Source organism: Peromyscus eremicus, chromosome X (genome assembly GCF_949786415.1).
Source record: "Peromyscus eremicus chromosome X, PerEre_H2_v1, whole genome shotgun sequence".
NCBI classification, from domain to species: domain Eukaryota; kingdom Metazoa; phylum Chordata; class Mammalia; order Rodentia; family Cricetidae; genus Peromyscus; species Peromyscus eremicus.
The window spans coordinates 118,566,952-118,580,045 of record NC_081439.1 but is presented as its reverse complement, the minus strand read 5'-3'; the positions used below and the strand labels follow the sequence as shown (position 1 = coordinate 118,580,045).

The 13,094-nt window shown below is 36.0% G+C and overlaps 1 protein-coding gene across 2 annotated transcripts in view; it reads left to right on the top strand.

The window, feature by feature from the left end:
- Atp11c (ATPase phospholipid transporting 11C) overlaps nucleotides 1–13,094 on the top strand; it is a 178,875-nt gene that overhangs the window by 89,794 nt on the left and 75,987 nt on the right. For both annotated transcript variants that reach the window (XM_059250219.1, XM_059250218.1), the window contains exons 6-12: nucleotides 1,766–1,894; nucleotides 5,020–5,123; nucleotides 7,926–7,976; nucleotides 9,078–9,142; nucleotides 9,471–9,552; nucleotides 10,645–10,795; nucleotides 11,492–11,689. In XM_059250219.1, coding sequence (XP_059106202.1) covers nucleotides 1,766–1,894; nucleotides 5,020–5,123; nucleotides 7,926–7,976; nucleotides 9,078–9,142; nucleotides 9,471–9,552; nucleotides 10,645–10,795; nucleotides 11,492–11,689 — 780 coding nt within the window. The remainder of the gene's footprint in view (nucleotides 1–1,765; nucleotides 1,895–5,019; nucleotides 5,124–7,925; nucleotides 7,977–9,077; nucleotides 9,143–9,470; nucleotides 9,553–10,644; nucleotides 10,796–11,491; nucleotides 11,690–13,094) is intronic.

The following is a 13,094-nucleotide window of genomic DNA, read 5'->3' as shown; positions in this document are numbered from 1 at the left end:
TCCATGTAAGGAGAGCAAAGGAAAAATTGTGAGAATTAGTTCTCTCCTACCATGTGGGTTCTGAGGATTGAACTGAGGTGATCACACTTGGTAGTGTCTTTACCTGCTGAGCCATCTTGTCAGCTCCCTTTAAAAATGATAGAGGGACTGGAGAGATGGCTCAAAGGTTAAAAACAATTGCTAGCTGGGAGGTGGTGGTGCACGCCTTTAATCCCAGCACTGGGAGATAGAGGCAGGCAGATCTCTGTGAGGTCAAGGCCAGCCTGGTCTACAGAGTGAATTCCAGGAAAGGCACAAAGCTACACAGAGAAACCCTGTCTCAAAAAAACAAACAAACAAACAAAAAGAACAATTGCTACTCTTGCAGAAGACCTGGGATCAGTTCCTAGCTCCCACATAGCTCCTCACAACTCTATTTCAAAGGTTCTGGCACCCTCTTCTGGTCTCTGCAACCAACAGGCATGCATGCAGTGCACTTACATACATGTAGGCAAAACACTAGTACATATTTATTTAAATGTTTTTAAATGGTAAATAGAAACAGAACTATGAGTTGATTGAATCATTCTCTTTCCTTACAGTTGCCTTCTCCTTTGGCTTCAGAGTGAAGCCTAAATTCCTTAGCCTGCCTGGCCTAGCCCATTGTGATATTTCTTCTATACGTTTAAATATAGCTATGGTTATATCATAACCTAAGCACTTACGTAACTGTGGAAGGAAACATCTAAAAAATAGAATAATACTTTAAAATTAATTTAATTATAATTGCTAATTCTGGTGATCTTGGATATTTATTTATGTTAACAAAGAAAATAATTTTTCCATTTGAATAGGCCTAAAATCCTCATCATGAAAATTGTTGGGAAGTGTTATCTGAAGGCTTTCTTATATCCTTCTCAAGAAATATACTCTGTTATTCTCAATTTGTGAATAAAGTAGTTACATTGCATTACTAAGTATTATTGACACCCATCAGAAAGTTAATATGTGCACATTAATGTTTTGCTTGTATCATCATCATCTTTTGCACTTATTGGAATCATCTAAGACATTTATCTGAGGTTATATTATTTAGTAACAAAGCTGGGACATGAATTTAGGTTTAAAAGTCTTCAGTTTTATGCTTTGTTCTTTGCATCATTGAATTATTCAAGATTTCATCTCTCAAGTTTTTCTTCTACTTGAGTTCAGGATACTTGCTGATGAGATATTTTTACTGCTATATTAACTGGTTCTTCTGATAGATGAATTCTTGGAAAGCTTACCTAAGAACCTCTCCCCCCCTAATTATGAGGAAAATTGATACTTTTCTCAATTAGCTGAAGTTTTCTGAACACTAAAGAAGGAACCCAACAATCACAACTGCATACAAAATATGCTGAAATATATGTGGTTCAAAGTAAAAATGTGGAGGGCTGTGATTATGCAGTACCTAACTTGAAACCTATAGCTTTTCTTGCTTCGTTCTTTAAATGGTAGTAAAAATTGTCTCATTACATATCAGTTTCAGGAATATCAGAGAACACAGAACACATGGATGTCAGAATTTCTTATAACATGACCAAAAGTATCCTAAGTCCTTATGCCCTTTAAGAGGAGTCTGAATGTTTAGTAATAATCTTTTATTTCTTTGCATGTGCTGGAGAGTGCTAAGATACTCTCAAAGTCTCAAATCTGTAGATGGCTCTTAAGAAAGTTGTAGCTTTAATGTGAGCTATACTGAATGCTTTGTTTAGAATTGAAAATATTTATTCTGATATTTTAGGTTGGTGATGTAGTAGAAGTACAGGCAGATGAAACCTTTCCCTGTGATCTTATTCTTCTGTCATCCTGCACAACTGATGGAACCTGTTATGTCACTACAGCCAGTCTTGATGGTGAATCTAATTGCAAGGTAATGGAGACTAAACCTGACCTGAGCATTTTATTCTCAGGATGGTTAATGAGACAGTACTGTCTCCTAACACTCCTTGATCCCTTACCTCGCTTTTACTATTCATGTAAGTTTTGTATTTGTAGACAGTGGTTATGTAATTATATTTGAGCTTCTGAGTAAACACCCACCCTGGAGAATAGGTTTGCATTGTTGAGGATGGGGGGAACCATGCCCTAACCAAAAAAGCATCACAATTTTTATAGCACCACTCAAATTTAATATTGAAATAATTCAGTTAACTTTTTGTTTGTGTTTTTGTTGTTGTACTTAGGACTGAACTCTTGGCTCACACATGCACAGTAGAACTAGCACTGAGCTATTTTACTACCCTAGGCTTTTACAAGTGAGAATACTTGTGAGCCCAAACTACATAACTACAAAAATACTTCAAGTATTGTAACTTTAATTCATCTATTTTTATTTTTAAAAGGTTGTATAGTTTGTTTAAAACATTTATTCTGGGTCTGAAGAAATAGTGCTATAGTTAAAAGCACTAACTGCTTTTCTAGAGGGCCTAAGTTCGATTTCTAAAACCTATATAGTAGCTCACAATCAGATGTAATTCCACTTCCAGGGGATCCGAGTCCCTGGCTTGCTTGGGCATGCCCTGACCTGTTCGGACACTAGGCACACAAGTGGTACACAGATGTACATATAACCAAAACACCCATACACGTAAAATTAAATAAATACTCCTGTGATATACCCAGTCTAATATGGAGTAATTTCATTACATATTTTAATACCTTAGGAAATAGTTTAATAAATGTTTTATTTATTGTAACTAGGAAGAGTTTTAAGTATGTTATAGTCAATTTAATCAAAATGGGTGATAATGTACTTTGCTGGTACTTTCTGGCAAAGCCAGTTTTTGGCCGTGGTCATCCAGTGTTCCACGGAGCATAAAGACTTGTCCTTTCTGTGCTGCCTTTAAGGAGTAATTCTGGTTTGGTGTGGTGGTGCGTGCCTTTAATCCCAGTACTTGAGAGGCAGAGACAAGTGAATCTTTGTGAGTTTGAGGCCAGCCTGGTCTACATAGGGAATTCTGAACCAGCCAGTGCTGCATGGAGAGATCCTGTTTAAAAGAAAAAAAGTAGTATTACTAATAAGCTCACATGTGGCTGTAGCTGAAGTTTTCTCTGGTCCTGCCCAACCCCACAGACCCTGCAGGCACTTATAAAATAATCACTCAGAAGCTTATATTAATTAAAACTTATGGGCCATTAGCTCAGGCTTATTATTGACTAACTCTTACACTTAAATTAACCCATAATTCTTATTTATGTTTAGCCACATGGCTTGGTACCTTTTCTCAGTTCTGCCTTCACATCTTGCTTCCTCTCTGTCTGGTTGGCGACTCCTGACTCAGCCTTCCTCTTCCCAGAATTTTCCTTGTCTGTTTATCCCTCCTATATTTCCTGCCTGGCTACTGGCCAATCAGCATTTTATTTATCAACCAATGCGAGCAACACATTCACAGCATGTACGGCACCATCACCCATCATGTGGGTATATCTTTGGGGAGGTCTTCTATTTGTTTTTTCCCTGTGGAGTTAAGGAGTTGGACTCAGAATGTGAAATAAAAGCTTTACTTGTTAGTATTTACCGATTTTGTATTTCAAGCACACAACACTAATTTACTGGTGTCTTAGGCTGTTCAAATACTGAGTTATATTTTAGGGATTATCAAGATAGAGAAATCTAGCCTGGCATGGTGGCACATGACTTTAATCCCAGCACTTGGGAGGCAAAGCCAGGTGGATCTCTAGGCCAGCCTGGCCTGCAGAGCGAGTTCCAGGACAGGCTCCAAAGCTACACAGAGAAACCCTGTCTCAAAAAATGAAAAAAAAAAAGATAGAGAAATCTACCTAAAGATTCTCTAACATTGAAAATTGTAGCTAGATTCTCCATCTTTAAACTATGGATACTTGCTTGTGAAAGACACAATGGGAGGTGGGCGAGGTGGCCCACACATGTATTTCTAGCATTCATTAGGTCAAGGCAGGAGGGTTGATGAGTTTGAAGGTAGCCTGTGTAGCTAGAGTTTTCCTGCCTGGCCCACAGTCAGGACAAATCTCTCTCACCCACCAGTCCCGCAGCCGCTCAGACCAAGTAAACACAGAGTCTTATATTGCTTACAAACTGTATGGCCATGGCAGGCTTCTTGCTAACTGTTCTTACAGCTTAAATTAATCCATTTCCATAAATCTATACCTTGCCACGTGGCTCGTGGCTTACCAGCATCTTCACATGCTGCTTGTCATGGCAGCGACTGGCAGTGTCTCCCTTCGCCTTCCTGTTCTCTCAATTCTCCTCTCTGTTAGTCCCACCTATACTTCCTGCCTAGCCATTGGCCAATCAGTGTTTTATTTATTGACCAATCAGAGCAACACATTTGCCATACAGAACATTCCACAGCAGAAAATATTGTTTAGAGGAAGAAAATTTTCAGTTTTCTTTTATTCATTAAGTGGCAATAAATCAGAATTCTTAAAGTCAGGCAGTAGTTTTAAATATAAAGCAAGAAGTTCTCTAATATCCCTAAAGACTGTGTCAATAGCTTTCTTTGTGCATGAGTGGTATAATACTTGAATCTGCATTAAACTTTATTGACAGTTTATAAACAGGATCATTAGATCTTGTCTTGCATTTTGGATGAATAAGAGTATGGTACACATATGTAGAATATTTTAATCATTGAGTATAAGACATTATCTTTCTGCTTCTATATAAAATACATCCATATTGAACAGTTTCAAAATCTTTAAACTTTTATGTAATAGAGAAAAAATATGTTAAAATCTTCATGGGGATTTCAGTTAATTATATGCATGCTACAAATATAATACACTCCAGTGTCAGTGTCAAGGAAGGTTTTTGTTTTTCTTTTACCTTTGAAATCCTTTTGGAACAGGGTTACCTAGTTATTTGTAACATATTTTAAGAGTGGTATAGAATGTCCGTCAACATTTATAATATTCTGCTTAACCCTCTTATTCTAAAATGTGCTGTTTCTGAAATCAGTTGGCTATACAGTTATACAAAGAAATACTTTATATTTGATTATCTTGTGCTTTCTATAGACACATTATGCAGTACGAGATACCATTGCACTGTGTACAGCCGAATCCATTGATAACCTCCGAGCAGCAATTGAATGTGAACAGCCTCAACCTGACCTCTACAAGTAAGCACCTTATTTCACTTTATTGCTGTCTGTTGGCTCTGCTTCTTTTTTTGCCACCAGTATAGCAAAGAAACACCCACTACTTACTTACCAGTCTACTCTTGCGTATATTTTTATGAGCTGTTCTTTCTCCTGGAAAGGAAATGAATCAAATCAGCATTGCTCACTACCAGCCTAAGAGAATTCATTGTGGGCCTATATATCCTATGTTTTTTTTTCCTTTTCTTTTTGTTACTTGTAAACATGGCTGTTAGTTTTTTTTTTATATTGTTATCCCAAGCCTCATCTATTAGACTAATGAATTTCCCAGAGTTAATTAAAAAATAAACCTTTTACATCTTATCCAACATGAAACAAGCAAGAGTATATGGGACAGTGCAATTAGTAGGCACAGCATCATTTCTTGTTAATGATTATGATGAACTGAAGATTTCAGATAAGCTGTTTGTTGTCCACAATAAGCCATTAAGTTCAAGGACCAGTAAACTGGTGTTTTCTTCTGGCTCATGAATGTAGGTTTTCTGATTAACATTCATTGTGAGTTGTCAAAAATTTGGCATTAGCTTCTAGGATTGGTTAATTGAATTAGGGTGTGGTACTGCTGAGGGGTGTAATAGTTTTTAATTCATTTAATTCTATACCACTGTTGGAGGTAACGTCCACTATATAGGCAAGCCATCGTGTTAATTCATGTTGTTGGTCATAATGGAGGACCAAATGACATTGAATTTGATTTACTCGAATATGGAAATATATCCTACTATGAGAATGTTGATTCCTGCCCCCTACTTCATTCCTTGTTTCCTCTTTGTCTCTCTCTCTCTCTCTTTTTTTTTTTTTTTTTTTTTTTTTTTGGTTTTTTGAGACAGGGTTTCTCTGTGTAGCTTTGTGCCTTTCCTGGATCTCGCTCTGTAGATGAGGCTGGCCTCGAGCTCACAGAGATCCGCCTGCCTCTGCCTCCCAAGTGCTGGGATTAAAGGTGTGTACTACCACCGCCCGGCCTCTTTCTCTTTTTTTTTTTTTTTTTTTTGTTTACCTTGATACTAAGAACTAGAGCCACAAGCAAAAAAAAACAAAAACAAAAAACCTTTCTCCACTTTCTTTTTTTTTTTTTTTCTTTCGAGACAGGGTTTCTCTTTATAGCTTTGGAGCCTGTCCTGGAACTCACTCTGTAGCCCAGGCTGGCCTCAAACTCACAGAGATCTGCCTACCTTGGCCTCCTGAGTACTGGGATTAAAGGCGTGTGCCACTACTGCCTGGCATCCACTTTCAAGAACTCAATGAACAAAGGATATCAATCAATAAAGCTAAGCTTACAGTACAGTAATAAAGATGTATGCAAAGTCCATGAAATCACAGAAAAGGGATTGGCTTATTCTATCTGAGAATATACGTATGTATTTTACATACATACGTACATACATACATATATACACTTGCATATTTATAAGGGAAATTCCCAGATTTTATACTTACCTTAAATGTGAAGGAGAAATTAAGGTAGTCAAAGGTTATCCTAATTTACTAAGCTGAATCCCTTTAATGTGACTTCAGAATACCAAGTAGTTCTACCACTCTGATAGAAATCATTTGTACTGTATTTATCAAATTCACTTACCTTTCTTAGGGCAAAGAATATGCCTTTTTAGTTTATTGTATCCTCAACATCTATCTGGTACAGTACTTTCAAAATTAACAGAGTGAATGGATAGATCTTCCTATTTTGTATATAAAAGTATTTAAATTGAGGTGCTACAGAGATTAACTCAGTGGTTAAGAGCATGCATAACACACACATTAGACTTCTCATAACCACTTACAGCTCCTGGAGATATGATGCCTCTGGCTTCTTTGGGCACATTCATTCACATGCATAAACACAGAGATACACATATGTTCATACAATTAAAATGAATAGGTTTTTATTTGTTTGTTTGTTTTTTGTTTTTTTTGAGACAGGGTTTCTTTGTGTAGTTTTGCTCCTTTCCTGGATCTTGCTCTGTAGACCAGGCTGGCCTCGAACTCACAAAGATCCACCTGGCTCTGCCTCCCGAGTGCTGGGATTAAAGGCATGTGCAACCACCGCCCAGCCCATGAATAGGTTTTTAAAAGAGAGCATGAATTTTGGTTGGTAGGAATGTGGATATGAACCTAGGAGAAGTTGCAGGGGTGAATATTATCAAAATACAATACATTGTATGAAATTCTCAAAGAATTAATAAAAGTATTCTAAAAATCAAAATCTAAAAATTTTAAAAGTATGTGAACTGTATAATATAATAATACACTAGTTTCTGTAACTGAAGTTTTCCTGTTCCCAGGACTAGCTATACCAGTATCACTTGAGAATCTGACACAGAAGTTTAAGGATAGGACCTAGAAGTCTATTGTTTAATAAGCTTCTTTCTACTTGCTGTAATTCATAAGCAGGCTCATGTGTAAAAATCACTGAACTAATCGTTTTGAAAATTGTATATAGTATCAGAAACCATTATTCTTCACATGAATCTAAAATAAAAGCCACATTATTTATAGAAATGTATGGTAAGGTTTTTGTGTGTGTGTATAATACCAAGTAGAGCTTCAGTTAATTTAAAATCTTTGTTTATACTCTTATAATTTATCATATTATTTTAAAGGTTAGATGTAAATGTTGTATAATGTAACTTTTGTCCAGAAGCTTAATAGAATTTTAAATTTATTTAGTCTTATATTTTTCATTATTTGTAAACTGATGAATTTCCAATTGCTGGTATTTGGATTTTTATACTTGGTATTATGTTTTCTTTTTGTTTTTAACAGGTTTGTTGGGCGAATCAGTATCTATAGTGATAGTGTTGAGACTGTTGCCAGGTTAGTTTATTATTCCTTTTATCTATCCTTTTGGAAGGAGGGATGTTTAAACCCTCTTTTAAACCCACTAAAATAATCAAATACCTTTCCTTAAATAAAGTGAAAAGAAGATAACTAAGTAACCTTGTCATTAGTCGGGTTGTGGTAGTAGGGTCTCTTTGTGTTGGGTAGAAGATTATTATTGAAATAATGTTTAGAGTTTCCAAAAGAACAGAGCTCCATGGGACTAGCCAAATGTTCAAATAATAAAGACACTTGCCACAAAAGCCTAGCTTCCTGAGTCTAATCCCCAGAACCCACTTTAAAGGTGGAAGGAGAGAACTGACTACATAAAGTTATCTTCTGACCACTACTCATACATACTCCGTGGCATGTGCACCTACACAAACATAGTAATTATATACCAAAAAGTTTTAGTTAAATAAAAGATCAGAGCTCTGTACCTGTTGACTGCTTTTCCAAAACTGTTCTAGACATTGCATATATTTTCCTTGGTTGTATAGTGGCTGACAAGGTTGAAAATAAAGCTAGAAAATAGTGGTTTATGGAAGAGTAGTTGAGGGTCTAGGCAGTGAGGAAAATGTTAGAATTACTTGGACCTAAATAAAATGTAAGATTAATCATTTATGAGGACATTCATACAAACAGGATGTTTTCTTTCCTCTTTTATCACATAGTTAATTGTCTCAGCTTTTCCATAATGCCTTGATCTCCCAAAAGTCAGGTTTCTTCTCTACGAAGATGCCATTGTGTTTTTGCAGCTTGGCATTTGTCTTCCCAGTCTTTTATCTGTGACCCTCTGTTTCTCACTTCTTATAGCTCTTTCTTGCTATCTATAAGTCATCATCTTTTGATCCTTCTGTGCATTTCTTTACTTCTGCATGTTGCTGGCTACTCCTGTATTGTGCACTTCCATCTGGCTGTACCCTCAAGTCACTTTAGATAGAGGGATCACTTTGCTCATTCTAAGGGAGTAAGTGTATGATAGAAATAGATACATTCTAAACTCCTTGGAGATGGATGTGTTTCAGGGAAAAATCTGTCCCCACTATTGATGACATTGTATGTTGTTTTGATAAACTGTGATTGTTTTTCATTTAGGTCTTTGGGACCTGAAAATCTTTTGCTGAAAGGAGCTACACTTAAAAATACCAAGAAGATATATGGTGAACAACTTTAAAAATATGCTGTTAAAATGTATTTTATAAAGCTTATGAATAAATAGTGCATGTTTAAAAGTGAACATGGCAGATACTTGCCTTTTATTCTCAATGTATATTTATGTGTTGATAATTTATCAGATAATAAATTAACATGAGTATGATACTTTATACAATGTAAATTTTAATATGAGTGATATGTCACCTGATGAGTAGAAAGACTTAGAATTTTTACCCTTGTAGACTGTGAAGAATTTACAGAGCAAAACAAGTAGGAGGTTGGCTAACAAGTTTACCTGTAAGCAGATTTTTATTATACTCTATTATTCTTTAGGAGTTGCTGTTTACACTGGGATGGAAACCAAAATGGCTTTGAACTACCAAGGGAAATCTCAGAAACGTTCTGCTGTCGAAAAGTTAGTATGCGTCACAATTTTTTTTAGTCGTTACTGATTGAAATAGTTACTTCTTTTGGTAACTCCAAATAACAATACAGAAACTCATCATCCACAACAATAACAGCTATCATTTTAAGCACTTGTTTTTGTTCATGAAATAGTCGTTGCTGATTTATGTCTGATTTGATTTAATCCTCTGAATAATTCTATGAAGTAATTTATGTTAGACTCTTTCAACTATACAGATGAAGAAAAGGTCTCCAAGATAATAATTGAATTAACTGAGCTTGCATAGGTTTAAATGGCACCATTTACCTAAACTGTAAAATTCATTTCCTTTTGTTACTGAATTTGGAGTCCTTTAGCAGATATGTTCAAGTTGGTTCTACAATATTGTTCTAGTAGACATTGGAGTGGTACCTGGTAGATCATGAAGGAAGGTGCCACTACTAGGGGTTTCTCTTTTTAAAATTTGATTTTTATGGGGTTATTTATATGTGTGTGACAGTGTCTCATGCAGCCCAAGCTGATTTTAAACTAGCTACATGAGCTGAGGATGATCTTGATTTTGTAATCCTCCTGCCTGTGCCTCCCAACTACTGAGATTGTAGGTACTATCATGCCAGAACACTTCTTTCTTTATAGGCATGGATATGACTCATTGTGCCTTACCCAGAACTCTACTTTGAAATAATATTAAGAGAATATATGCTGAGCTTGAGGTTTCACATTTGCTATTCTACGTTCAGTTTGAAATATTTAGTCTTTTGAGGAGGAGATACAAACTACACTTTACATAGAAGTTAAGTAGGTACTAATACATATGGTTATGTCTGTTTCCACTTATTTTAAAAGGTGTGTTTGACAAGCCAGACATTGCACCTTGGGGAACATTAGTGATCAATAAACTAGATTTTCCATTTTGCCATTTAACAGTGATTCTTCAGCTGTGATAATTAAGGTTCTTACGTAAAATTTGGGATATGATTATTACAATATACAAGGGAGAGTCTTTACATTATTTAAGACTAAACTAAATCAAAATTAAACAATTTAAATTTGTATTTTGCTTATGTCTTAAGTAATTAGACACAATATCTTATTTTTCAGATCTATTAATGCCTTCTTGATTGTTTATTTATTTATCTTACTGACCAAAGCTGCAGTATGCACAACTCTAAAGTATGTTTGGCAAAGTACCCCATACAATGATGAACCTTGGTATAACCAAAAGACTCAAAAGGAACAGGAAACTTTTAAGGTAATTAACTTGCTATGATGAATGTTAACTCTTTTTTAGTAGGCTATCCTTTACTAAAACACTGCTCAAAAAATATGATACCTTTTGATTTAGATTTAATTTTATTCCCTACTTTATATATGTCTATGCTTGTTTTTAACTCTTTCCTTAAGAGACTGGAAAAAAATAATGAGCTTTCAAGCATTTTAATTCAATATGAACTTGTGTAAATCTATGTATAAACTTTGAATATTCCTATCTATGAATGGAAGGAACTTAGGACTTAATGAGGTGAAAAAGTATTAAAGTGGAAAGCACATATACTAAAAAATATAGATAAAATTGAGAGTGTTCTAAAATGTTCTGTTGGTGGTGGTGGGTGTTTTTTTTTTTGTTGTTTTTTTTTTTGAGGCATGGTTTCTCTGTGTAACAATCCTGGCTGTTCTGGAATTCTCTCTGTAGACCAGGCTGTCCTCAAACTCACAGAGATCTGCCTGCCTCTGCCTTCTGAGTGCTGGGATTAAAGATATGTGCCACCATTGCTCAGCTTAAAATGTTCCTAATACTAATAATTTTGACTATAATGATATAGTGTCATTAGGAAGTTTCTTTATATTAATAGTATGTTAAGCATTGAAACTGAAAGAAAGCCACTTTATGTCGTATTCATCTGAGGAGGCTGTGAATCAAATTAACATGAACTATCTCTTATTTTAGGTTTTGAAAATGTTCACCGACTTTTTATCATTCATGGTTCTCTTCAACTTTATTATTCCTGTCTCCATGTATGTCACAGTAGAAATGCAGAAATTTTTAGGCTCATTTTTTATTTCATGGGATAAAGACTTTTTTGATGAAGAAATTAATGAAGGAGCCTTGGTTAACACATCAGACCTTAATGAAGAACTTGGTCAGGTGAGAACATAGTTTTTGCTTAAATTAAATATAGTAAAAATCTTTTCTATTCTGGAATACTAATACATGTAACTGTCTTAGGGTTTCTATTGCTATGAAGAGACACTATAACCACTGTAGTTCTTACACAGGAAAACATTTAATTGGGGCTATCTTACAGTTTCAGAGGTTTAGCCCATTATATTCATGGCAGTAAATATAGACATGGTGATAGAGAAGGAGCTGAGAGTTCTACATGTTGATCATCAGGCAGTAGAAGTGAATGCTACACAAGGATAGTTTGAGCATATGAGACTGCAAAGCATATCCCCACAGTGACACACTTCTTCCAACAAGGCCATACAAACTCCAACAAGGCCACACTTCCTAATAGTGCTACTACCTATGAACCTATAGGAGCCATTTTTATTCAAATCACCACATTCCACTCCCTGGCCCCCATAGGCTTGTAGCCATATAATAATGCAAAATGCATTTAGTCCAACTTCAAAAGTCCCCATAGTCTATCAGTCTCAACAGTGTTTAAAATCCAAAGATCAAAGTTCAAAGAGATGCATGCAATCTCTTAACTGTAATCCCCTGTAAAATAAAAATGAAAAGCAGATCACATACTTCCAACATACAGTGCCATGGGATATACATTACCATTCCAAAAGGGAGGAAAGGAAGCATAGTGAGGAAAGTTGGACCAAAGTAGGACCAAAAACCAACTGTGAAAACTCCAAACTTCATCTCCATATCTGCTGTCAGAACCCTCTTCAGATCTCCAACTCCTTTCAACTTTGTTGACTGTAACATACTTCCTTCTCTTGGACTAATTCCATTCCCTGTTAGCAGCATTCCTTGACAGGTACAGTTGGACTTTCTTTTGTACCACCAGCTCGCAAATAATGATGCACAGACTTTTTATTAATTATGAAAGTTTGGCGTTAGCTTAGGCTTGTTCCCGATGAGCTCTTAAAACTTAACCCTTTATATTAATTTATGCTCTGCCACTCAGCTTGTTACTTCCCCACAGTACAGTATATCCCTCTTCCTCTGTGTCTGGTTGGTGAATCTCTATCTTTCAGATTCTTCTCTGGAGTTACTCTCTCCCCCCTGTAAGTCCCACCTATCCTCTTCTGCCTACCTATTGGCCATTCAGCTCTTTATTAAAGCAATCAGAAGGTGCCTTGGCAGAGACACATTTTCACAGTGTACAAAAAGATTATCCCACAACAGGCAAGTATCCCACAACTCTGACATCTCCAACATCTTGAGTTCTCCAAAGCAATCCATGTTTTATCTTCATAGCTTCACACAGTGGCCTTTCCTGGCCTCCATGCAAGGGCACCCTTGACACATGTCTGGCCTCAGTAGCTTTCCTTAGTTGCAAAGGGAGATTCCATAACCCCTTCTTCTGTCC